Source organism: Bos indicus, chromosome 26 (assembly GCF_029378745.1).
Source record: "Bos indicus isolate NIAB-ARS_2022 breed Sahiwal x Tharparkar chromosome 26, NIAB-ARS_B.indTharparkar_mat_pri_1.0, whole genome shotgun sequence".
Taxonomy (NCBI): domain Eukaryota; kingdom Metazoa; phylum Chordata; class Mammalia; order Artiodactyla; family Bovidae; genus Bos; species Bos indicus.
The window spans coordinates 23161074-23187964 of NC_091785.1; the positions used below are offsets into that span (position 1 = coordinate 23161074).

At 41.6% G+C, this 26891-nt stretch overlaps 1 protein-coding gene across 2 annotated transcripts in view; it reads right to left on the bottom strand.

Annotated features, from left to right (window-relative positions):
• ARL3 (ARF like GTPase 3) overlaps positions 1 to 26757 on the bottom strand; it is a 29988-nt gene extending 3231 nt beyond the window's left edge. Inside the window, exons 1-5 of one of the 2 annotated variants that reach the window (XM_070780745.1) lie at positions 26618 to 26757; positions 20703 to 20846; positions 16738 to 16854; positions 7584 to 7634; positions 5834 to 6019 (exon numbers count right to left, since the gene is read on the bottom strand). In XM_070780745.1, coding sequence (XP_070636846.1) covers positions 5834 to 6019; positions 7584 to 7634; positions 16738 to 16854; positions 20703 to 20846; positions 26618 to 26620 — 501 coding nt within the window. In that variant the 5' untranslated portion in view covers positions 26621 to 26757. Of the gene's footprint in view, positions 1 to 5833; positions 6020 to 7583; positions 7635 to 16737; positions 16855 to 20702; positions 20847 to 25410; positions 25450 to 26617 lie in introns of those variants that run through there. The other variant, XM_070780744.1, reaches the window with a different exon arrangement.
• Positions 26758 to 26891: the final 134 nt, after the last annotated feature.

Genomic DNA, 26891 nt, shown 5'->3' on the forward strand with positions numbered 1-26891 from the left:
CAGCAGCCACATCACTCTGGCCTTAATTTAGCAAGGCTTTGATTTTCTTTTAAACAGATGACTGAGAAAAAGGTGATAGTTTACCTGAAGCAGGTTACTGCTCTGCTTCCAAAGAAGGAAATGAACTCGTAGGTTTGTTTAAGGGCTGAACCTTTACTGTCAACTGGTTTGACCAAATTTCTGCAAACTGGATCTTCCTCACAGGGCTGACAATCTCATGGTATAGTCCTCCCTTTCTTCCTCCACTGCCCCTCCCCCCGACCAACCTTGCTGAAACTGAATTTGAATTGATTGGCTTAGGAGAGACACTGAACCTCAAATACTGAGCTTTCTCTGGCCTCTTGCAGAGGAAATAACTTCTACCATGTCATGGGATTATTCCCTACTAACCACTGGGAAAAATGGAAGGTGGCCCCTAATCACATGGGTGGAAACCTACTTGATCACAGAGCTCTCCATTTCGGGATTAAAGGCATGATGTGGTAGGAAGGAAGGGAGCAGTGGCAGCCATGGTTGGGTGGGTCTGGTTGTTTAATGCCACGAGGACTACACCGTCACATCAGTAATTGCTCAGGCCCGTGTGAGCAATGCAGCCCATTCCTTTGTGCCACTGGGCCCCCAGGGTCAAGGAGCAGCTGGAGGCAGCATACATAAAATATGGCTTGCTATTAATACTTTTTCTGGTGACAAAAGGCACTGCCCCAGAGAGGTAGCAAAATTGCATGACCCAAGCTTGCTTTCCTACTCTACAGAGAGGGTTGAAAATTTAAAAATAAACCTGAGGTCTGACTTGCAGATAAGCAGTTCCATACACCCTGGGAGTCAAAAATAACTGAACCAGGCCTAGAAAGAGGTTGTAAATGTTATTTTTTAAAAAAATATTGAAATTCTGTTGGCATATTAAAAAAAAAGTTTCCCTCGGATCAAGGAAAAAGAAACAAAAACAAGAACCTGGGCTAGTTTAGAGTTCATCTGTGAGGCACTCCGAAGGACAGCTCACACGGCAGGACTCAGATGGCTAGAGGCCCTTGCTAGAGGCCCTTTCTGTGAAGGTGAGAGCTCTCTGAGCCGGATTACGGCTCCTGCTCGGAGAAGGAAGACAGGGCATGTGGGAGCGATGTGAAAAGAAGGTATGGATGTGAGGTGGGGGCATGGAGAGCAATACCCAGGAGAACCTTCTGCTAGCTTGAAGCTACTGGTGTAGGCAGATCTCTGTTATGACTAAGGTTAGAGCCCAGGTTGAAACTGCTGATCTCTGCTTTGAAAGGAAATTCTAAAGCAGTATAATTTTAATTAAACACACACACACAGTTCTGGGGAGGCAATGTCTTCAAATACCTGAAACTACCACCGCCAGGGAGAGCTGTGGTTTGGGATTCACATTCAGGTCTGCAGGTGGAAGAGGGACTGATTTCTGTACACCTTTCTCTGACTCTCAGCCAGATCCTTTGTTCACTATTTTCCAGACACCCAGGGAAAAGCAGAGAAGAGTCCCAGGGTTAGGTGTTGTTTACGAGAAACCCTGGCAACCCTGGATGCAGACGGAGGCTGCTCCGTGTTTGCAAGGGGTTCTGCTGGAGGGGGCCGTGGCTTTTCCCTCCCGGACACAGTTCAGTTTCGCTTTGCCCTGCCTTCATCTGCTTGACATAACTGGGTCTCTCTGACCACTCCTCTGGATTACGGGGCTCTCCCTGGCAGAGTTTCCAAGACTGATGCTCTCCTTCAGCTTTTAGTGCCCCTTACCTGCCTCTGCTCTCAACAGCTCCCCCTGAAAACCTGCTTTAATTATGTGATGGGCTGCCTCCTCATCAACATCAGTCAGGCAAACAAAGACCGGTTCCCAACTCTCTAGAAACCCGCAAAAGCCAATTTCCACATCCAGAGCCAGGGACTGCCTGGCTGCAGGTATTTGCCATCAGAATATCAGGTAAAACAAGAACCCGAAATCCACCTCAGGAATCACTAACTTCCACAATCTCGAATCATGTATTTAAGCTGCTTGGCTAAGGAGAAGTGAGTTCCCTGCCCGAGTAGTCTCCTCACCTAGCAGATGTGTTCCCCCGACTCACCCACTCGAGGGTTATTTATCAGCACAGGACAGGCTTCACAAATGCATTTGATCAGGCATATACATAAAACAATGTAAAAAGACAGTTGTTTTTAAATATCTGGAACAGTAACGGAAAGTCCAGGTGTTTTTTTTTTTTGACTTCTGTATATTTTCTTTCAGGGTCATTAGGGCTGTGGTCCCAGTTGCTTGACCCCTATCACGACTGAGCATTTTGGTAGCTCTCCCCATTGCTGACCAGCTTTCAGGGGGCCATGGGTGGGGAGGGTAGAATGGGAAGATGAGATAGGAAGTTAAGGAATTTTAAGTAACTTTTTCACAGAATCTCTGTCTGAAAGTAAAGTCTTTCATTTTTAGGAATACTTAAAGCCTTAATTAGTACGAGTCATTAAAAGGCCTGCTCTTGAACTAAGCAATGCAGGGAAAAGAATTCTACGTAACTCTTTTTCAAATGAAAAACAAGAAATTGGCTGAGTGGGCAAGAGCTTAGGTCAAAGGTATTACCTAAGAGGGACATGGTCAATCAGTGCCTCACAATGAATGTTGTTTCCACAGAAAACTCCACGACCTTTCTCCAGTCCCCAAAGGTTGCCATTAAAGGACAATAGACAGCAGATTCCCTTCTTAATTAACATTTTTATTAAATAACCCATTTCAAATAATGGTTAAATTCTCTAAATTTATATCATTCTATTAACCATAATCTAATCTCATTAACCTTGAAATCCCAGTCTTAAGTACCCAATTCTATACACCATGGTACTATCTACTAAACTAATTAAGTGACCTTCAAACTATTTCTCCTCCACATCAGATCATTATTTTTCTTGCTCATGGTTCTTTGCTGGATCTCTCATGATCTCGCACTTCCTGTGAACCTAGTTGCTGAAGGTCCCTGATCTGGGAAGAATTTTCTAACAAAATCAAACCATACAGGACTGTCTGACTTGATTCCTGCCTGCCCCCACCCTCTGTCCGGTAGCTCAGGCCTCTGTCCCAGCCTGAAGATCCTGTGGCTTAAAGGGAACTCCCTTTCTATGGCAGATCGACAGTTGGGAGCAGGGAGTCCATTCTCATCTCTGCCTAGCCAGGGTGGGAGGGGTGTAGGCTGGGAAGACAATGACCGCCGCGTCCTCCCACCTCCTCTGAGGAAGCCCCCTTGACCTGAATACAGATCCTCTAAAGACTGATTTGAGGGGACCCTAGTTCCTCCCTTTCATATCCCTAAGGCTGGCTGAAGAAACAAGAGCCTCACTGCTAGTTCCAGCTTTGCTTTTTCTTCCTTTTGACACTCTGGCCAAGGGAAAAAAGATCACACAGCTGTCAGTTTCCACTTTCTTAGGAGTATGCATACAAAATGTATTTCTTTTCTTAAGCTCCACCTTTAGAGTCCCCAAACTCAAGATCCTCTACTTTCTACATTTGGGCTCTAAACAATTTGAGAGAGGCATAGTCCTCTTGCTGAAGTGGTCTGTATAAACACAAGAAAGCTGTTTCTTTTCCTGGGCCTTTACCCTCACCAAAATAACCCTAGGCCCAATGAGCACCATCTTATGCACAATTGAGAGAAATACTTTAGGTAAAACTTGATTTTTGTTTAAAAGTAAAAAGCTAACTAAAATGATCAGAATTTCCCTATGCAAAAACATCCTGGGCTGTAACAGACTTGTTGGACCAACTTGTAAATTAAGCTGAAAAATACCCAGTTAATTCAAAACCTGATCGACACATACAACCATATATGTGACTGTAATTTTATAGAGGAGACCTAGGAAGAATAAAACTATTAATGATCGTTTCATTGCTAAGTGGGATTAGAGGAAATGAAAGAACTTTTTAGTTTTTAATTTTATGTAGTACTTTGATGGAGAAGGCAATGGCACCCCACTCCAGTACTCTTGCCTGGAAAATCCCATGGACAGAGAAGCCTGGTGGGCTGCAGTCCGTGGTGTCAGTAAAAGTTGGACACGACCGAGCAACTTCACTTTCACTTTTCACTCTCACGCATTGGAGAAGGAAATGGCAACTCGCTCCAGTGTTCTTGCCTGGAGAATCCCAGGGACGGGGGAGCCTCGTGGGCTGCCATCTATGGGGCCGCACAGAGTCGGACACAACTGAAGCGACTTAGCAGCAGCAGCAGCAGTACTTTGATATGATTAACAATGAGAATATATTGCCGTACATATTTATTTTTGAACACACTGTGGGGTTGTGGGATCTTAGTTCCCTGATCAGGGATCAAACCTGGGCCCCCTATACAGAGTCCTAACCACTGGACCACCAGGTAATTCCCAAGAATATATTGCTTTATAACCACAATCTAGTAAAGAAGAAAGGAAATAGATGAGACTTAACACTTGCCCCCTCCCCAAACCTAAACCTCACAGAGACTCACAGAGCTCCAGCTTCCCTTTTGGGGACATAGCTGAAACCACCTCTGGCTACATCACACACACACACACACACACACACACACACACACACACCCCAAGAGCTTCTGAGAGCACGCACACACACACACACACACACGCCCCAAGAGCTTCTGAGAACAGGTATGGAAGGGTTTGGAGCAGGGGCACTTGTCTTGTGCTAACTGGTCTGCCCTCAGATCCAGTGGCAAAGCACAGAAGGGGCCCTGGCAGTTTGTGTAACACAAAGGGAAAAAAACAGGCAGCGCACAGATGGAACAAGTGAGATAACTCTAGGAAGTGATTATTTGCTGGAGATAAAAGCGATTACATTTGTCAAATATCTGCAGGGAAAGGGAAGAAGAGTGTTAGGAGGGAAATGGAAAGAGGCTGCTGGACAACGATAGAGAACCAAACCCAACACACCAAATCATAGAAAAGCAAACTGGCCACACCACCAGACACACGCCCTACGGCAATGAGGGGAGATGCCATCTCTCTAGACGCTGTTGCCCCCTCACAGCACCCTGCAGCGGTACTGTCCCGTTCTCACGGCACTGTGTCACCACCCTGGCAGGTATACCAGATGTTGAAAATAAGGCGTAGGGGGCATGCTGGGGGCTTCAGAATCAAGAAGCGGTCCTAGAGGGCTGACTCTAAGGGTTGACTGGCTTGAGGTTGCTTGGCAGGATGCGTCAGAGCTGCAATTGTTGATCATTCTTTGAGGACACTGCCTCTCTGGTGTCTGGGTTACCATCGTGTTCTGTCCCAAATTAATATCAAATGAAGGGGAGCCTGCTCTTCCGGTACACAGTTCCTCGGTGTAAAGCGTAAGGCTTTTAGGCGGCAGAAGCCTCCCTGTGGGACACCAACCCAAAGCAGCAGGAAATAGACACCAACCCTGAGGGTAGTTGAGACAGCCAACAGAAAAAAACGAAACACTTCTAGGATAACTAGTGTGTGGTTGATGGCTCTGTTACCTTGAGAGTACCAGGTAACAGAGCACTGGTATTAGCATCCATAATAGCAGATTCAACTCAAAACCCTCAGCCCAGTCATCAGAGAATCCTAGAGTTGGGAAAGCAGTTTTGAAATCTTCTGTTCCGACCTCCTCCCTAATTGGGCAGCTTGTTGCTTGTGTGGGGTGGTTTATCTCTGGCTTTCCTGGACCAGTTAATGATATCAGATTGGTTGCTAAGTAGGAAAGAATCAGACGCCTCCAGGCCCTCCACATCCTGGAATGGTTCATCTGTCCATCAAAGGCTATTTGTTTCATATCTTTTTCTATCTAGATCCGTGCAACCAATGAGACAGGCTACCTTGGTTGCCAGGTGACCGAGCCCTCCGGTGACCTCACCTGAACGCCCTCTCCTGTGAGAGCTGAGCAAGACTGGATCTGCCAGAATCGGTCGCGGATGGTGTGCAGGTTCAGTCCTTCTGCAATTTCAGAGGCAGGGGCTGCTGTGAGCAGATCCTGCTTATTAGCAAAGATGAGCACGGGCACGCAACTTAGCTTTTCTTCCTCCAGTAATTCAGCTAGTTCCTGGATCATTTGGGGAATAGATGGGGAAGAGGGGGACGAAATCTATGATATTTAACCATGTACTTCTAATTGAAACTAAATAAAAGTTAAGCTGATCAACTAGTAACTTTCAAGGGCAGTAGTTCTCAAACTTGAGCGTGTGGAAGAATCCCCTGGCAGATTTCTGGGCCCACCCCAAAGATGCTGACTTTGGAAAGTCTAAGCCAGGGCCCAGGAATCTGCATGTACTCCTACTAATAAAGTAGTTCTGTTATAGGGGGATTCATAAATCATGCTTAGAGAAACTCAAGGGAGAACAAAAGTTGTGGTTAGACATTTAAAACTTACCCAAGGTTATTATATGCAAATAACTTTCAATGCATATATATACACATATACATATGTATATATGTACAGATACATATATATTTTTAAAAACTTGAATAAAAATGACAGTTGCTTTAGAGACTATAATTCTGGTTCATCAATCTCTATCTCCAAAACATGCATGCATGTGCATTACATTTCCTCAAACCCACATCCTAAAGTAACTGCGTTAGTCTATCTGACAAGGTCTCTGAGTTTTAGGTGATTGTTTGGGATCTAAACTGTATGTTAATTCTGTCTGCAACAAGTCCAGGAGAAGGTATATACTTACCTAAAAGCCAGGACCCACCCCTTCCTCCCTCGACCCACACTTTGGCCAGTTAAAACACTGGAGCTGTCAGAGAGAACTGGATGGTTTGACGGGCAGATCCCTGTCTGACACCTTTCAGCCCCAAGTTCATGTGTAGCGCTGGTTCACATGAGTGATGGTCCAGAAATCATCGAGGTATGGAAGGGAGAAGGGCTGTCTCCAGGCGAGTTCTCAAACTAATTTCCAGGGAAAAGGAACATGAACGTGGGGACTGCTACCTTTGGAAGGCCGTGTGTGGTGGTTTAGGTCACTGGCCAAGGGCTGTACTAAAATGTAAAAATATAAGCACGCTTCCCCAGAGACCTCCACGCTATTGCTCACTTAGTAGTCAGCCTGGGTACAATGGTCTATATCCACTGCGTCTCTATGTAGAATTGCATTTGCTAACTGTATCATGTAATCACGCTGACACGCACCCTGCCCTGGAAGCAATATTCAAAGTATACCTATCTCTTGGCTTGGAAAGAAGAGCAGCTTAGTCATGGCTTGCATACTTCTTCCCATACCTTCTAATTTGTCCAAGTTACCCTCGGATCAATTAAGTTGGTATTGAAAAAAAATGCACACAGAAATGGTAGGTGAACTGTCCTTTGGGTTCACTTCTCTGTGGCCTGGAGAGCTTTTGGGCATGGTGGTAAGTTCCATTTGCTTATATCTTGTTTATTTAATTTGATTAAAACTAAAAGCCTTTAAACGAAAAATTGTTTAAAGAATTCTCAACTAATTTCTTTTTAGGCAAGTGGTATTTTGCCTGCTTGCCAGATTGACTGTCTTGTCTAAATTGCAGAGGTTAAACAAAAAATACTTTTCCTCACTCTTATACATTTACAAAGTTGATTAATGAATACGCAGTTGTTTGGGAAATATCTCAACAGAACAATTATTTACCTGACCTGTCTCTTCAAATCTTTTTCTGTCTGCGCTGTCAATTACATATATCTGTAAAGTGAAAGAAGAAGGTTATTTCAATGAGCAGATATGGAAAAAGACAGGGCAGTTTCTAGTGAAGGAGCAGATGATTCCTCATCGGCAGAGTTCATGTTAGCACAGCATACAGAAACTGAGCTGGTCACTCGTGTCAACAATGGACACAAAATAAACTGATTAATTCATTAAGATGCCCAGAAGATACCTCCGGCAAAGCTCCAAAGTAAAAAGGTGAGCCAAGTAGGATAAAAATAGCTACATTTAATGGGAATTCACTAAGCATTCTTTATCCTAGATTTACTTTATTAATCCTCATCATCACTCCATGAGACAGATTTCATTTTTTCTAATATCTATTTTAATTTATTTGTCTATGCCAGGTCTACTTGTACTGTGAAATGCGGGATCTTTAGTTGCAACATGCAAACTCTTAGTTGCAGTGTTTGGGATCTAGTTCCTTGACCAGGGAATGAACCTGAGGCCCCTGCATTGGGAGCTTGGAGTCTTAATTACTCAGCCAACCAGGGACGTCCCTAGATTTCATTTTTATCCCATTTTATACATAAATAAACATAAGCCCAAAGAAGTTAAGTAACTTGGCCCAAGTCACATCTAGTACATGACAAAAAGGAGATTCAAACTCAGGCATATGTGACAGTAAAGTACCCAGTTTTTAAAAAAATTATTTATTTGGCTGTGCCACATCTTAGTTGTGGAATTTTTAGTTGCAGCATGCAAACTCTTAGTTGCAGCAGTGGGATCTAGCTCCCTGACCAGGGATCAAACCCCAGGGCCCTTGCATTGGGAGCATGGAGTCTTTGGGACTAGACCACCAGGGAAGGCCCCTCAGTTGTTCTTAAACACTCTGCTGTTCTGTGTCCCAGAAAGGAAGGGACGGTGCTTGCAGACATTTACAAATCCTGTAGTGCTCGAACGTCATCCTTCGGGAAGTACCATTTTGATTATGAACTGTTAGCTGTCTTCAGGTTCCAGTGATGTCCCTCCCATTCCCACCTTCAGAGGCTGGGAGGTTAAGATCAAATACTGGAAACAGCAGGTGTAGAGGCTTTGCCAGAGTAAGAGAAGTTTTAAGATTTACTGTAAATTACAAATCCCAAGCTTTCTCTCTCATCACTGTATTTTATTTATTGCATAAATAACATCGATATAACAATAAGGGAAATTAGGTAAGACCAAAAAAGAAAGAAAAATCACCTATAGTTACAGAACCCAAGAACATTCATTATTTTAATTTCCTATGAAAGTTCTCTTCTAATTCTTCTCCATATGGAAATTTAAGAAGAAAATTAGGTATATAATTTTGTAGTCCTTTTTAAAATCAGTGTATTAAATGTTCTCCCAGTTGCTAATCTTAAAAATTATCAAAATTTCAAACTCTCTTTAAGGAAGTTAGAATTGTTATTTAACGGCATAATGGAAACATCCTTTTAAAATAACATATTCATTGAAAAACACAATGAAAACCAATCTTCAGCTCCCACCTTTAGGAGGCTTATAATTCTGTGCTACTCTGAAAACTTGCACTCTCTTGAAAGAAAAAAAAATTAAAATTCCTTTGCTTAAGTTATTGTTGTTTAGTCTCTAAGTTGTGCCCGACTCTTTGCAACCCCATGGACTGTAGCCTGCCAGGCTGCACTGTATTTAGAGTCGCTAGTGTTAAACATTATACCAGGGACCAGGTTCAGCCTTTTCTCTGAAGACCACCCTATGTTTCCAGTTGTGTTTCCTTCATGGAGAATCACAGGAAGAGGAAGGATGGATGTGTTTGGTCTCAGTACTTATTTGTAGTCTTATTATTGTTATTGTTAATATTCTTCTGACTCAATGTCATTGCATACCACAGAGATACAAAATTTGATAACTCACTTTGCAGAACATGCTGGTAGCTTATTTTTCCACTGGTGTGTCTCATATTTTCAAAGTAGCACACCCAGTATAAACACAGATGTAGAAAGAAGGAATGCAATGGGAGAGTGAACCTCAATACAAAAGATCTGATGAGAACTACTTGGGAGTCTAGAGTGGATTAAAATGATATTCACTAAGGCAAGAGAAAAAGATGATGTCTGGGAGGGGAGAAGGGTCAGGTGATGCCTGGGAGGGAGATCTGGGCTCAGATTACAAAGCAGGAAGACATGTGTTTGGGATCAAAAGGTGTGAGTAAGACGGTAACAGTGGAAGAGGCTGAGAATACAACTAAAGATACAGGTAATGGGAATTCGCTGGTGGTCTAGGGGTTAGGATCCGAGGCTTTCACTGCCTGGGCCTAGGTTCAATTTCTGGTCAGGGAACTGAATCTCACAAGCTGTGTGGCGAGGCCATTAAAAAAAAAAAAGATACAGTTAAGAAATCGTGTTTGGAGCATCCCTGGTGGTCCAGCATCTAAGACTACACTTCTAAAGCAGGGGTCGCGGTTCGATCCCTGGTCAGAGAACTAGATCCCACATGTTGCAACTAAGAGTTCGCATGCCAAAACTAAGACCTGATGCAGTTAAATAAATGCTGCTGCTAAGTCGCTTCAGTCGTGTCCGACTCTGTGCGACCCCATAGCTGGCAGCCCACCAGGCTCCCCTGTCCCTGGGATTCTCCAGGCAAGAACACTGGAGTGGGGTGCCATTGCCTTCTCCAAGTCAAATAAATAAATAAACTTAAAAAAAAGTCAATGTTTGATAAGATTAAAAACAGACAGATGGGAGAGAATAATCAGAAACTGAAAGAGAGTTTTAACAGTAGACAAAGAAAGATGACCAGTCAAATACCAAAGAATTCAGAGGCTTAAAGTCAATAAGAAGGAAGTTTTAACTTTTAATTACTTGCTAAATTACTTGTTGGGCTTCCCTGATAGCTCAGTTGGTAAAGAATCCACCTGAAATGCAAGAGAACCCAGTTCAATTCCTGGGTTGGGAAGATTCCCTGGAGAAGGGAAAGGCTACCCATTCCAGTATTCTGGCCAGGAGAACTCCATGGACTGTATAGTTCATGGGGTTGCAGAGTCAGAAATGACTGAGCAACTTTCACTTTCAAATTACTTGCTATTTATGGCTTTGACATGAAATTTCACAAAAACATTTTCATTAAAAGATTCAAAAGGAGGATTTTCCTAAGCTGTACATAAATTCTCCCTATCATTTAGCATTTTTCTCACATAACTTTTATGAAATTTGAAAACTACCATACCATAATTCTAGGAGGAAGGCTATAAAACACTGCCCCATTTATTAAAAGGGCCAAGTGAAAAAGTCATAAGCACAAGCCAGTCTTTAGTGATCCCACAAATCTGTTTTTCTGTGGTGGCACATGCTTCTCCTGGTAACTCCCTTCCCAGCGCTGCCCAGTTTCTTCATGCAAGTGTGTTTCTGGGTAATAGCTAAGGCTAAATGTTAGCTGTTCAGTCATGTCCAACGCTTTGCGACCCTGTCGACAGAGGCTTCTCTGTCCCTGGGATTCTCCAGGCAAGAATACTGGAGTGGGTTGCCATTCCCTTTTCAGGGGATCTTCTCTGACCCAGGGATTGAATCCAGGTCTCCTGCACTGCAGGGAGATTCTTTACCTTCTGAGCCATCAGGGAAGCTCCCTGATATGGTTAAGAAGAGCCTCTTTTTTTTCCTTTCTTTTTCTCATTAATAACATAGGTGTTAAAAAAAAATAACATAGGTGTTAAGCTAGTGATGCAATATATATATTTAAATTTAATCCAAAAACAGATAATCAAAAAACACTCAGTATCAGAGAAAGTTAAATACAGTGCTTTTAATTGATCTTATAAAACACTATGGATCTTCAAAAATTGTCATAAACCTACTCCAAAACTTATAATCCATGGCACTCAGAATGAGAATGATGCTTTAAGCAAAGCCAATTCACATCTTCATTGGCAACAGCTTTGACATTTTTATTTGGTTGAGGGAAGATCACCTAGAGGAAAAGATTTTCTTCTGGATGGAAGTTCAGCCAACTCTGCATTATCTGGAGACTGATTATCCAGCATGTGAATGGAGGGCTCTGTGTTTCTCCTCTTGGTTCTGGGCCTCCTCCCTCCTGCTGCCACCTTTTGGCCAATTTATCGTTCCTAAGTATTTTTCCACCAGAGGGGTAGGCGGAGACAAGAAGAGACGACACTAAAAAGTGTGGCTTTTTATTGATAGCCTGAGCAAAAGTCTAAAAGGAGGCTGAACCTGACTGACAAGGAAGTTTTCTGGATAATCTGTGGCTTTCAGTTACGTGTGCTCTAGTAGTACTGATGCTCAAAGTGTGAGCACTGATAAGATGGAAATAATACAAGAGACGGTTGTGGAGCTCTATCTCACCTGATGTCATTTGGATATGGAAATGATGACAAATTTTATAAACTATGTTGTGCTTAAACATAAGACCAATAATGATAAAGTAAATGGAGTTTGGTAGTAATATTAACATACACCTTGAAAAAAAGTGATGTGCTTTTAACCTATCAAAAGGCTGTTATTTCTTGGCATGAGAGAAAGGGAAGGCATCCTATACCCTCCCTTCTGTCACACCTCAGGGTTAATTTCTTAGTCACTTCCCCCAAATTAATAAAGCTGAAGTCAGATGTTCTCAGTGTCATCATTCCTGAGAATAACTCTGTACTTTTAGGAGTTGCTCTGATTCTTTCAAACCTCTAGAGAAACATACAATGTTCGAAAGTGAGAGTTGGCACTTTCTGTAAGGGGTCAGGTAGTAAATATTTTCGGCTTTGTGGCCCAAACAACCTTTTACAACTACTGAACTTTGCTGTTGCAGTGCAAAAGCAACCATAAAAAGTATGTAAAAAAAAAAAAAAAAATGGACATGGCTGTGTTCTAAGAACTTTATTTATGGGCACTGAAATTTGAATTTCATATAATTTTCAAGTGTCATAAAATCTTATTCTTCTTTTGATTTTTTCCCCAATAATCTAAAATGTAAAAACCATTCTTAGCTCACGAGCTATACAATAACAAGAGGCAGGCTGGATCACTTTGTCGACACTGCTCTAAAGCAAGAATCTATTATGGCACTCTAGAAAGAATTGAAAAGAGTTAACCAGGCAACGAAATGTGTCAAGCCTCAACCCTGCTCTTCTAGGCAGCGTGGAGTCTAGGATAATAGGTCTTTTCAACCAACAGTGGAAGACTATTAAATACAGACAACCAACCAATATAACCCATCACCACTGCCACTCCAAGATGCTACAAAACGAGCAGACAGGCTAAGAGTCACAGGGCCTTAGAATCTAACCCTGGGGACTCAGCTGCTCCTCAAGACTTGTTTAATCTCAAACGACACTGGAAAATAACAAAAGGTTTGACTCTGAATCCAAAATATTGTTGGATACAGTGCAGTATAGCTGGAGAAAGCTCCTGTAGGGCTATTCTGAACTGATTTTATAATAATTCCCAGATGCTCTCTCAGCTAATGGGGAGTGCAGAATCCAGGGTCATATCACAACTCCCTTGCAGTCTATCCTCAACATGTTAGAATAATTTAAAGTTACCCTGACCTAGAAGTTTCTGAGACCTTTTCATGGAGCCTTACAGACATTAACATCCTTATATACAGCTCTTATTTGGACATTTCTTTCAAAGTACCTAATGGAGCAGGTGAACAGATAGAACTGTGATTTTTCTCAATCACCTGCTGTTCCCCTACTCTTGACTCAAAAAAGCAAAAGAGAATCTATGGCTTTTTCTTCCCTCCAGTTTTATTGTGATATGATTGGCATAGAGAACTCTTTAAGGTGTATGGTATAATGATTTGACTTGAATCTATAGCTTTTTTTTTTACAAGCCTTATATCCTGCAAACTTGCTACAATCACTTATTAGTTCCAGGAGTTTCCTTGTTGATTTTTGGGATTTGAAAGACTAAATGTTTAGTTTTTCTAACATGTAGTTTCGTATCACAATTTAAAGACTGATTTCTACACTTCAGGTATTTGTAAGTGAAATAATATGATGGCTTGTATTTGCTTTAAAGTACTTAAAAAAATAAAGTGGTGGTAGGGGAGATGAAACAAGATTGTCAAAAGTGAAATTAAGGAAGCTGAATGATGGGGTTTCATTACATTACTTTTTTGACCTCTACATAAATTTGAAAATTTCTAAAATTATATTTCAAAGCCAGATACATTATTTGAGATTACAGAAGAAGTCTCTTTCTGTATTAAAGGGAAAATTTTTCTTTTCTCCCCAACATTTCTCTTCTGTTTTCCTAGAAGGTATATAATACATTTTGGAAGAATAGTTGGCTGAATAGATGGATAAATGGATGGATGGATATGTCTCATCTTCTTCTTATCCATTTAAATCTTCAACTTGGCACCAGGAATATACTGGAACTTACCTTCACCACAGACCAAAAATATGATGAGCCTTTGTGATGCCCATCTCAGTAACTCAACTGCGTTTACTGATTTGATGATAGTTCAATTTTATATTTTGGTATTATTTCCCATTTAAGAATTGTGATAAATAAATGAATTTACCATTTCTCATAAACCCTCTGTGAAGCAGATGCTCCATCCAGTTCACAGAATTAATAAGCCCCTGGACCTGACCCACAATGATACAGAACCACAGAACCTGAGAGCTGAGAGGGAATTCAGAAGTTATAGACCTCCACATTCTACCTAGTGTCGGAATCCATCTATAACGATGATCCATTTCATTTATTTGGTACTTTTCTAAGCACTGGGGATACAACAGTTGGGGCAAAAAAAAGGCAAAGTTCCTGTCTTCACGGAGCTTACATTCCAGTGGGGGAGAAAGGTAATATATAAAGATGTGCCTGAGGTGAGGGACTATACCACGAGCATATCTAAGGAAAAAGAATTCTACCATTGGAAACAGTGATGACAAAGGCCCGGAGGTGGGAGCATGCCTGTCTTCTAGGAATGGCAAGGAGGCCAGTGTGGCTGGTACCAGGTGAGAGGGGAAGAGAAGCCAGCAGCTGGGGGGCTTCGTGGGCCACTGCAAGAACTTTGGCTTCTACTCTGAGCTGGGAAGCATATGTTTTGATAGGATCACTATAGCTATGGTGTTGAGGAGAGACTTCGGGGAGGCAAGGCAGAACTTAAGAAACTGGTCAGAATGAAACTGCAGCAACCATTGCATGCTAGCAGTAGAGGTGGAGAGAAGTGGGCAGATTCTACCTCCATGCTTTGAAGGTAGAACCGACAGGTTTGGCTGACAGGGCAGAGGTGGGGAGTGAGAGGAGAAGGGGCCCAGGGTAAGTTCAATGTTTTGGGATGAATGGGACTGCCATTCACTGAGAAGACTGGAGGAGAAGCAGGTTTGGGAACGGGTGGATGAAGATAGGAATTTGGCTTTCGATACACTGAGATTGAAGGGACTTACTCACCACTGGTGTGCAGATGTCAAATAGTTAGCTGGCTGTATATGAAACTGAGTTGAGGGTTGGAGAGAACAGTTTGGGACTCACCAGCACGTAGGTGGTAATTCACACCTTGGAAGTGGATGAGGTCACTTAAGCTGAGACTTGGAGAAGAAAAGCACAGGCCTGAACTTGGGCGCTCCAACATTTGGAGGTTGGGAGATAAGGAGAAGACAGTGATGGAGATCGAGGAGGGGTAGCAGTGGGTGTCAGAGGATGAGATGGCTGGATGGCATCATCAATGAAATGGACGTGAACTTGGGCAAACTCTGGGAGGTGGTGAGGGACAGGGAGGCCTGGCGTGCTGCAGTCCATGGGGTCGAAAAGAGTCAGATACGACTGGGCAGCTGAACTACAACAAGAAGCCAGTGAGACAAGAGAAAAACCAAGACAGGATGGAATTCTGGAAGCCAAGGAAAGACAGTGCTTCAAGGACAGCATTCCAGCTCTGTTTCGTGGGCTGACAGTTCAAGTGAGGTAAGTAATGAAACCTGAACATGGGCCTCAGCACTAAGGATCCTCAGTGAGCCTGAATGGAGGGTTCCGATGCCTGCAGGGAGAGGAAGTGAAGACAGAGAGCACAGAAAACTCTTTCAAGGAGCTTGTTATAAAGAGAGGCTGAGGAATGGGACATTGTCTAGAGGGGGGATGTACAGGAAGACGAGTTCTTTGTTTTAAACAAGAGCAACTACAGGATGTGTGCACGCTGATAGGAGTGAGCCGGTAGAAAGAGACCTGTTAGGAAGTAGTCTTACAGAGGGAAGCTGTCTGAGATGCAAGGCGAGTTCTATTGGCTCTGAAGATATCAATGTGTTTTGCAGCTTATTGTCCCTCATCATAATTAAATTCAAGCTTTCAGTCAGAGGTTAATGGAAATATTATGCAACATTTTTTCCTACCCAAGCTCACGAGAGGCCCTGGTTTCAGGGTATAACCATGAAAGTGAGTGGCTGAGGTGGGGTGGGTGACAAGCTCGCTGGAGGGGAGCTGAAGGAGCTGAGACTGAAGTATCGGATAAATCATACATAGACAGTGAAATTTCCAAGAATCCTAAAACAGTAGTTCTAGAGAACTTGGCAGTGAGCGGGCAGCTCGACTCAGCCTCTGCCTGCGTGAATGCTGCCTGAGCTGGGAATCCCAGTGCGTGAGCAGCTTCTTTTACTTCTGGACAGTCACAATTACAGGAAACTTTTGTTCTTATTCTGTGTTAAACCCTAACAATCCCCAAAGTGCTCCTTGCCCGGTCCTCTAGAACTAGTCACAATGAAACTAACTGGAAACAGTTCTAAGCACTTTCTCTTCCAGGAAGGACATCTTCAGGTCTTTCAACCATTTCTTATACATCCTGGTTTCTAGGACCTTCACTATCTTGACTGCTCTCTTTGGGATATACCATGACTTAGTGATTTTCTTGGAGTGACAGAGTCAGTGGCTCACTCTTCTGACTTTTCTGTTGTTCTAATCACTATGGTAATTAGTAAATACTTTATTTGCCAGGGTGGGTGTGGGCACAACACTGTTACTGAGCGACAGCAAAATATCTTACACAAAGCTCCACAATCTGTCTGCTAGCCCTAAATTCATCGTGACAGAAAGCAATGTTGTAGCAACGGAATTATTGACAGGATAGATCATTACAGGGTAAATGTTAGTAAGACAGGGCAGAAGAGATTATGAACTGATGAATCTGAAGGAGTACTTACAAGAATATCAGTGTTTTCAAAATAATTCCTCCAGTATGGTCTGATTTTCCTCTGTCCGCCAATGTCCCAGACATTCAGTTTAAAACCTTGTGATTGTACACTTTTGATGTTAAAACCCTGAAACAAAAATACCAAGTTTTTTCAAAATGGAGGGGATATATGTATACCTATGGTTGATTCATGTTGCGGTTTGACAGAAAAAACACAATTCTGTAAAGCAATTATCCTTCAATTAAAAAAAACACACCAAGTTTTACTAGACTTCGAGATCACATTTCTGACAAAGGTACATTTACCAGCTATGTTATTTATTAATTCTGAGATACTCTGCAGGATAAGAAACAGATATTGAAAAAAGTTTGCCCTGATAGGGAAGAAAAATGTATTTACACATGTTCCCATCACTCGGGGCGGAGTCGGTGCTCATGACATCATGCTGAGTGCACACATGCATGCCACTACTGAGAATGAGAATTACTCAGATAATCAACCCAGATCAGATCAGATCAGATCAGTTGCTCAGTTGTGTCCTACTCTTTGCGACCCCATGAATCGCAGCACGCCAGGCCTCCCTGTCCATCACCAACTCCCGGAGTTCACCCAGACTCACATCCATCGAGTCAGTGATGCCATCCAGCCATCTCATCCTCTGTCGTCCCCTTCTCCTCCTGCCCACAATCCCTCCCAGCATCAGAGTCTTTTCCAATGAGTCAACTCTTCGCATGAGGTGGCCAAAGTACTGGAGTTTCAGCTTTAGCATCATTCCTTCCAAAGAAATCCCAGGGCTGATCTCCTTCAGAATGGACTGGTTGGATCTCCTTGCAGTCCAAGGGACTCTCAAGAGTCTTCTCCAACACCACAGTTCAAAAGCATCAATTCTTCGGCGCTCAGCCTTCTTCACAGTCCAACTCTCACATCCATACATGACCACAGGAAAAACCATAGCCTTGACTAGACGAACCTTTGTTGGCAAAGTAATGTCTCTGCTTTTGAATATAAACCACCTCCAATCCCCATCAACCCTCAAGATGATAACACTTAACAGGATATTACATGTAACTAACAAACAAAGCCGAATCTGCAGACTCAACAGAACAGAACTAATACAAAATTTAAAAAGAGTCAAGAGCTACAGTCTGGAAGACTGGATTCTTCAAGAGCAACTCAAAATGAAAGAAATTTTCCTCATATGAACTGATAAGGAAAAGGAAAGAGCTGAACTCAGGACACGAAGGGGGAGGCTGGTTTGTAACTGGAGTGGTTACAAACCCCTCGTGAGGGTGGTGATGAAAACAAACAAAATGAACATATGAAACTGTTCTTTAATAGGTATCTCTGATGAACTTGAAAGGATTCATTTTCAGGACAGTGACGCCAGGTGGAACTTTGGAGCAGGTGAACCAATTGGGGGCAGACAGAATGGTGAGCTGGGAGTTGGGGTGCAGAGAAACAAACTAACAAGAACTTTGGGGTTTGAAGAGAAGGCATTTTATAAGCAAGAATAAAAAAAGAAAAAGAAAAAACATCTGGCAAGAATGACATAGTGAAATCAGGATTTGAAAAACCCGATCAACAGCTTGCTCCCATAGAAGTGACGTTTCATCCAAAAGAGCTGGAGTTAGGTGGGTCTGGAGATGCCGCCACAAACATTTGCCTCTCCTGGCAGCTTGCCAGCACCAAAGGACAAGGCGCAGGCAAGGATAGGGGAACACAGCCACCCAGTTTCCACCAAGGATAGTCAGTCACTGGAGGACAACTGGGGATGATGCTGACTACAGGGCCTCGAAAATGCCAATGACTGAGTAAATTAGAAGCTTTAGAACTCTTAAGGGAAGCGGCTTATGCTTATTGTAAAAGGTAGCTTCATTCTGACTCATTTTCAAAACCACTTTTATGCATTGAAAAATCCCACACTTAACTACGTTATTAAATGTCAGACCCAGTAACAATGAATCCTTTCTGGAATGAGGGAATAAATAAGAGTAGATCCTGGAATATGACCATATGTTAACCGCCTAAAAAGTCTGTAGGTCACCAAACCTAACAAATCTACTAGAAATTATTCTAAGGAAATAATAATGAATGGGTGCAAACATTTAGAGACATGTACTGTATTAGTACTGACATACAGAACAACGTAGAAAGACATTATTTAGTGAAACAGATGATACAAAATAGTATACTCTGTATGAGCCATTTTTCACTTTTTATTTTCAACATACCCACCATGGATGGGGAAAGAAAAAACCTAAAAGCATACAGTTTCAAATGTTAACAGTGGTTATGTCTGACTGGGCATTATAGGTGATATCTAGTTTCTCGATTTTACATATTTACATATTTTAAATTTACTACCATGAGCATCTTATTATTTTTTCTAATACAAAACAAAAACACATCATAGGTGTGTTTTAAAAGACTAAATACAAAAATACATTTGTTCTAAATACAAAACCTTGGCGTAATATAGTAACAGATCAAATAGAGCCTGAAAATTAGAACTGGAACTTGGGGTCCATAACTAGGACTTCATGTTCCTGCTCTCAGCGTTGACCTCCTCATTTCAGTGGTGCTCTTGAGAGAGACAGCCTATCTCTCATACTTAAAAAAAAAACAAACAAAAAACTTAGTTCTTCTTTTTCTGTCAGAAATCCTGACACACTAATAGGTGTTTTCAGCTTGTCTAGGCTAGACTACTGTAATTTGCTCCTCCTCAGGCTATACATTAAATTTGTTCAGAAGCTGTAAAATTGCTCATTTGGTAGCAGCTGAAATGACTTTTCTGTAAAGAGCTGCGAATCAGTAAGACTCGCTGGCCATCAAGTATACACACCAGCACAGCCATTCAAACATGACATTGAGCTCATCGCAGGACAGTGACAGAAAACGCTAAGCAACTCTGGTTTTGCTAAAACCTCTTGTTCAAACACTTCAAAGACCAACAGGGATGTTATTAGTTAGGAAGCCCAAAGGCCTGGCCAAAGGTCAAGTGTTCTCAGGATTCCTTGTAGGAAAGAAGACCTAAAGAAGCCTACTAGGATTCTTCCAGGCAGGGCTTGTCTGCAACATCCATGCTGGGAGTACCACCAGCCCTGGCTTTTGCTTGCTTAGCCTTAGGAAAGAGGAGGGTTGATGAGACTGGATTTTAAAATATGGGTAGGGACTGCCCTGGTGGTCCACTGGCTAAGACTCTGTGCTCCCAATGCAGAGGGCCTGGGTTTGTTCCCTGATCAGGGAACTAGATCCCACACATCGCAACTAAGAACCAGAGCAGCTGAATAAATAATAAAAATAAAATAAGAAGTAAGCTTAAAAAAAATAAAATTGGGTTTTTTCTTTTAAAAATTGACATACATTTGTATTTATGAAGTCTGAAAAATATATACTAAAAGTGGTTTTTCTCAGGGTACTCTTTTTTTTTCCCCTTTATGTGCTCTCTGTATTTTCTACATGTATTGATTTCAAAATCAGAGAAAATAGGGCTATTTCTAAAAAGGAATCACTTAGATCTCAGGGAACTGATGTGTCTTGATATGTATAGAAATATACATATAAATGATTTCTTTTTAAAAAATTGTTGTAAAATATACATAACATGAAATTTACCATTTTAACCATTTTTAAGTTTGGTTTACTGTTGTGTAACCATCACTGCCATCCATGCATCATCTTGCAACTCTGACTCTCTATGTCCATTAGACAATAACTCCCCATCCCTCCCCATCTCCAGCCCCCTAATCACCACTGTTCTCTTTCCTGTCTCTATGAATTTGACTACTTTAACTATCTCATACAAATGGAATCTCTTGATATGTTTTTGAAATATGAGATTATTTTGAAATTGCACAGACTTTTCTCAGTAACAAAACTTACAAACGGACACAACTCTATTCCCCATTTTGTCTTTCACTTGCTATTAGCATCTTCCATGTGTCACGCAAGCATGGGGGCGAGGCAAAGCTCACCTGCGTCGGTGTGATGTGGCTGATGTCTTCAGATGCCAGCTGCTTCAGAAGAGTGGTCTTGCCAGCATTATCCAAGCCCAGGAGAAGGATTCTCACCTCCTGGTCTGGTGCACTTTTCAATTTGCGCAGAATTGAGAGTAAGCCCTTGAACAACCATGAAGAACAGAGATTATTTTGGGGGCATTGACTTTGATATTACTGGGTATCTGAACGTCTTCTCCTTGACAAGAGTTCTTGGTTGTGGAGAGCTTATTGTTACCCACTTTAACATCATTTATTCCATTTGCGTATATGTTTTTGGCAGAAGCACTTTAGTGAATTCAGCAACTTAATACATAGCTTAGCTTATTCTTGTTCCTCTTATTAATCCAGCTTAGCAGTTACCCTAGATCTCCTGGGAGTGTGTACTTGTAACCAACTCATATTCCTGAAGCCCTTTATATACACTTAAGAGAACAGCACTCACCATGTCTGACTGTAGGAAACTGATTTTTGTATTTTTCTCCTTTATACTAGAGTGAAGTTTCTTGTGGGTAAGGACTACAGCTTTCATCTCCCACAACTCCTGGCACTTATTAGACACCATGATAGTTGCTGAACTAAACAGAATTATCCACCCAAGTTAATGCATGATTTTCAAGGTACTATTTCAAAAAGTCGTAGAAAATTGTACTTGGGCTTTTTAGAAAAAAGACTTTCTTTCAGTTCTTGTTTAAGCCTTCATCATTCAAAATACTCTATCATCTTAAATTCCACATGACCCTTACAGGATACCAGCACAGAACAGATTTATCTATGTTCTTCAGATGAAGAATCTAATATCTAATACAACAGAGACACTGAGGAATTGAAAGGTCATTTTGGAAGCAAAAAATATCAAAATGTAACCAGGATATTTTTGACTAGTAATCAAATATTTTCGTTTCTTGTTTTTGTTATTATTCTTTTAATGGATGGAAATAAGTCACGTTGCTTTTTAGCTAAAAACATAAGGAAACTCTTATAAGATAGTTATTTGTTGTGTCTTGCAGCTGACAATCATTTTCCAGTGAGGCATAGTTACATCAAGAATCAAAGAACCCCAGAGTTTAAAGGGCATATAATCTAATCTTCCAGCCCAAGTGGAAATTCCTTCAAACTGAGTCTTAAAATGATATAAAATGGTTATGTTTTTATCCACTTTGCATCAGGAAATAACTCAAACCAGTCGGTTCACTAAGATCAAATGCTAATTCTGTGAAATAATTTTCAACAGTTGAGACTTTGGACAACGATATGCAAATATGCATAATTGTAAAGAATTCCTTTCTGCTTCAGATACACTTTGTTTACCACTTCTAGTCTCGTAGTCACACTGATCACATTAATCTCTCCATGCCTCAATTTTTACCAGCAATAAAATGTAAGGTTTAGTTTAAGAGACAAATTCTATCCCACAAGATTTTGAGAATAGAGAATGAACAGATTTGAAACAAACAAAAAAGATAAGCAAGTTTTTTTTTTTTTTAATGGCATATTTTTTTCTTTTCATCTAATTCAGCCTTGAATTATTTGACACTATTCCTTTTTAAAACTCTATTTATGAGCAATCTCCCTAGCTTCTATTGGCTACATTGCAATCACTCATTTATAATACCACCTTTCAGAACAGTTAAAATTAGAATTCTGAGATCCTCAGGGGACTGGTGATATAAAAAGGCTAAGAACAGGGAAAATACATTGTACTATTCCTTCTGAGTTCCTGATTAGATGTCCTCATTACCCCTTCCAATAAAATTCTAAAATAGCTGGAATTTATCACATTGGTACATTAAACAACAGTATAAGAAAAGAAAGTTCTTCTCATGCATCATTTACTAGTGAAGAAATTGTGGAAAAAGGTATGTTTTCTATAAAATATTTTCAAGGTTCAAAGTAAATGTTTTATGTTTTTCCTCATGTGTCTTTTCCCAAAAAATCACTAAATACAAATACTGCTTTCTATAGGCTGAGAGCTTTTACACACTCATTATGTTTGAAATTGAATGATTAAAATAAAAATATAATTTCTATTCATCTTGAAAGGAGAGAAGCAAAGCATGGGTGAGAAAGAAAACATTCCAACTATAGCTAAGCGTTATTAATCTAATGGTATAAAAAATAATATCTCTACATTTCCAATGAGCAATTTTTCCTCATCAGGAGACAATAACTTCACACGTTTCACTTTTAAATGAAATTACAGAGAAATGGAAAGTTCAGCTAATATTTTCTTCCAGCAAAATGACAAATGGCATCTCAAGCATGGTCTCAGCAAGACAAATGCAAATACAATACAGCATCATATTAACCCAACTCCTGAGGACAGGGGATCACAGGATTATCAGGGTTTGCTAAATAGGGAAGAGGGTATTTATAGATATCAGGGTTCTGCCTGAAAGGGACAAAGTAAGCTGATTTAAGAGATTGGACAAAAGTGCAGAATAAGTCTACTCTGTGCTTCTATTCATATATATCTATATTTTAATGTCAAACGAAAGGAAACACAGCCATTATAAGTTAATTTTATTATGGGGCTGAGTTTCAAGGTATTCAGTTCAGTTCAGTGGCTCAGTCGTGTCCGACTCTGCGACCCCATGGACTGCAGCACACCAGGCCTCCCTCTCCATTGCCAACTCGAAATACAAGGAAATGAATTTTTAGTGTACTTTTGGTCAATATAATCTATTCATTCATTTATGTTAAACACCCATAACGTGCCCCAAGTGCAATGGCGAGCAACAGAGATAGGATCTCTGTGTAGGATGCGTACTCCCATGACATGAAATAAAGGCAATTTAAGAAAGAGGAACTTGAGTTAATTGGGTATTGTGGGTTATCAGCAATGTATCCACACAAGTTACCTGCACCCTGGTGGACAGAAGCAGTCTGATTCAGCCACAAAACATTTGAACAGTTTTCTATAGGCAAATCATGAACAGATATGCTGTTGATGATGGATATTTTATCTGCCTCAGTTTAAACTCAGCAACTGGCAGAGGCCTGGTGTGCTGACCTAAAATGACACAAACTAGGTCATTCAAAGAAACTGGGATGATGGAGAGGGAGAGAGGTATATGTTGGTACATGGAAAATATACGTGGCTGTGAGGAGCAGCTAAAACTTAAGTATTAAAATTAGTAAGCCAACTGGCAAGTACATGCACTCCCCATAACTAGCTTAAATGGAACAGACTTCCATTTATTTTTACCTCACCAAAAAACATTGGTGCTGCCCAATGAGGCCTTGTTAATTTCCAGGAACTATAGCTTTGTTAGGGAGAACTTCACCCAAATCTTGTCTTCTTTCTCCTCATCTCTCTACTAAATAAATACAATGTTCCCTGAGGAGCAAAATACTGGCATCTCCTCAGTTGGAGTGGGTTCTTACTTCATCAGAGTCTTAATGAAAAATACATTATGGGCTTTAGAGTTTCATAGACTAACATCCCGATGGGTAACCTCCAACATAGTTTTATCTAGAAAATGGGAACAATACTTATATCTCAAGAAAAATGCTATGAAGATTAAATCAGATGATGTATGAAGCATGCACATAGAGAGAACTCAAAACAGTTGTTGTGTTTATATGTTTCTACTTTTCACCAACCATTTTTGACCAGAAAACATAATCTTGGGAACAATCTTCAAATGTCAAACATGCTTGATAAATATCACTAGCTTTATATATTCAGAAATTACTCCATAAATAATTCCTGAATGGAGGACTCATCTATTAAATAACAGTGATTAGTTATGCACAAAAATTACTGTCAACTTAGTATTTCACCAAGGACTTGGTATCCTAAGGCAGGGGTAAAACAGCTGACCTTCTAGGGGTTCAGAGAAATCAATAATGGGTTTTTGTTGCTGAATTCCAAATTTTAAAAGAATAAATTTATATTAGTCGTAGCTGAAGGATTAAGACAATAAATAAACCTGGAACTCCTGTAGAGTTACTATGGGGACTCATGGGTATCAGATATGACATACTTAATCATACCACTGACCCTTTAAATTCCATATTCCACTTAGAGTTCTAAGAATAGCGCATACTTGTGGAGAGAGAAAAAAAGTGTATTTTGGAAACCAGATGAAGACTCCTGAATAATTTGCCCTAATTCCTTATTGTTTATTGTAGGAAAAAAAAAAGAAAAAAAGAAAAACAAAATCTGTCTTGATCACTGAATACAACAGTTGTATACAATAGTGTTGTATACACTGTCAATTTGTTGTATACAGTGTCAATCTGTACCTGGAAACATAAACAGTGGTTAATTTATTGTGGCTTGTAATTATAAATTAAACAATCGTGAAATTACACAGTCCACTTCACTGATAAACAAACTGGGAAAAGTGAGCCAGCTCTCATGCGTTTCTCCTTTACGATGCCATCCCTTTCTCTGTTGGTTTGGCGTGCCTTTTTCATTTCAATTCTAGTTATTTTCTGTGTAAATATTTATATTTGTACTCATTTGTTGAGAAAAACTTAGCCTTTAAATGGACAGCTCATGTATAAACGATTAATAAAAAGCAAACGTAAAAATCTGTTTAGCCTGAGGTTAATAAAACTGCAATGTACAAAGTGTTGAAATGTGATTGGCAACTTCAGATCCAATAATGCTACTTCTTTAACAATGTGACAATGTTAAATCAATTCAAATAAATTTTTCCTATCAAAATTTACTCACTGGATAATCTAACCAAGTGTGCATGTGTCTTTTTTTTCCTTCTGGACATCTAGCTTTTTCTTACTTCATAAATCAATAGAAGTGGTTCAACGGTTCTAAAAGTCAAAAAGGGATTGGAGTTGGGACAGGGAAGTACCTACAAGCTTGAGTGCTAGCTCTCTGCAGCTGGTAAATTTATCAGCCTGCTCCAAACACTCTAAAATAAATTTTTTCTTCCACTAGTTTTAAAACCACTCAATTTCATTTTAATACGCTCCAATTAAGTGCAGAGAAATCAATAAGGAACAGAGTGTCAAGCGTCAGATACGTCACATAATTTACGTATTTGGGAAAGCTTTATTCTGGCCTGACAGGGAAAAGGCTAGCCCCAAATTGATGGCCACTCTCCCTTTTTAATCTACTCCAAACTGAGATTAAGGCCTTTGCTTCTGGTGTGGTCATATGCAAAGAAGGTGGCAACAGGTCCGAAGTAAATACTAAGGATCGGGCAGCAAATCTGCCTCCACCAACACGTATTGAATAGGAGACTGGCTATCACCAACAACCAGACCTTGCAGAACCCTCAGCAAATAAAAAACTCGGGACTGCAGAAGTGCGCCCGCCACGCAGACACGGAGACCGCTTAAAATACACCAGACATCCCTTCCAAGCGGCACCTCTTTGTGTCCGGGGATTTACACCCTTCCCCCCCAGAGGCCCTCACACCGCGAGGAACAGGAGAGCTAGGCTACCATCTCCCCTGGTACCGCCAGCGAGACCTCAAAGACAGCAGCGCTGGCCCTTCTCCCCTCTTCTAGCCGGGCAGTGGTGAACCCCACTTTCCTGCGGCACTGGGAGGCCGATTCCTTGGGAAGATTTAATCCTGCGTGCAGAAGCTGCTCTCCGCAGCTCCTCGGATCCGCCCTCATCCCAATCCCCAGAGTAATGATGGAGCCCTGGCTCCGTACCGCGACAACCCAGCACCCTTCCAGCCCCTTCCCCTAGTTTCGGACAGGTTGCAAGCTCCGCCTTCCTCCCAGGCCCAGATTCCCTCCAGGGCCCACACTCGGGGCTCCCTGCCGCCCCCCGAAACCAATCCAGGACCCGGACATCAGGCTGAGCGCCAGTCTGTTCCCTCCTGTCTTTAAGCGCAGTGCCCTGCCTTGGGCCAGGGGAAGGGAGGCAGGTGACCGACCAGCTCCGGAGGGACCCAGGCCCCCACACTCACCATCCTCCCGCCGAGTCCCTCCTCCTCCTCCTCCTCCTGCCTCCCCCGTTACCAGGGGCAACTGCGACGGCGCCGCCCCCGACGTCCCTCGTACGCACGGCAGAGGAGCAAAGCAGCAGAACGGGGCGGGGTCCAGCTCCGCTTTCCCCAATGTGCGCAAGCGCGCCAATCTGCCCTCCCACTGCGCAGGCGGGCTGCTGGAGCGGCCGGAGAAGGCGGCAGGCTGCAGAGACCTGGGGAATGGTGAAATCTCGCCCACGTGGCTGGCGGGGGC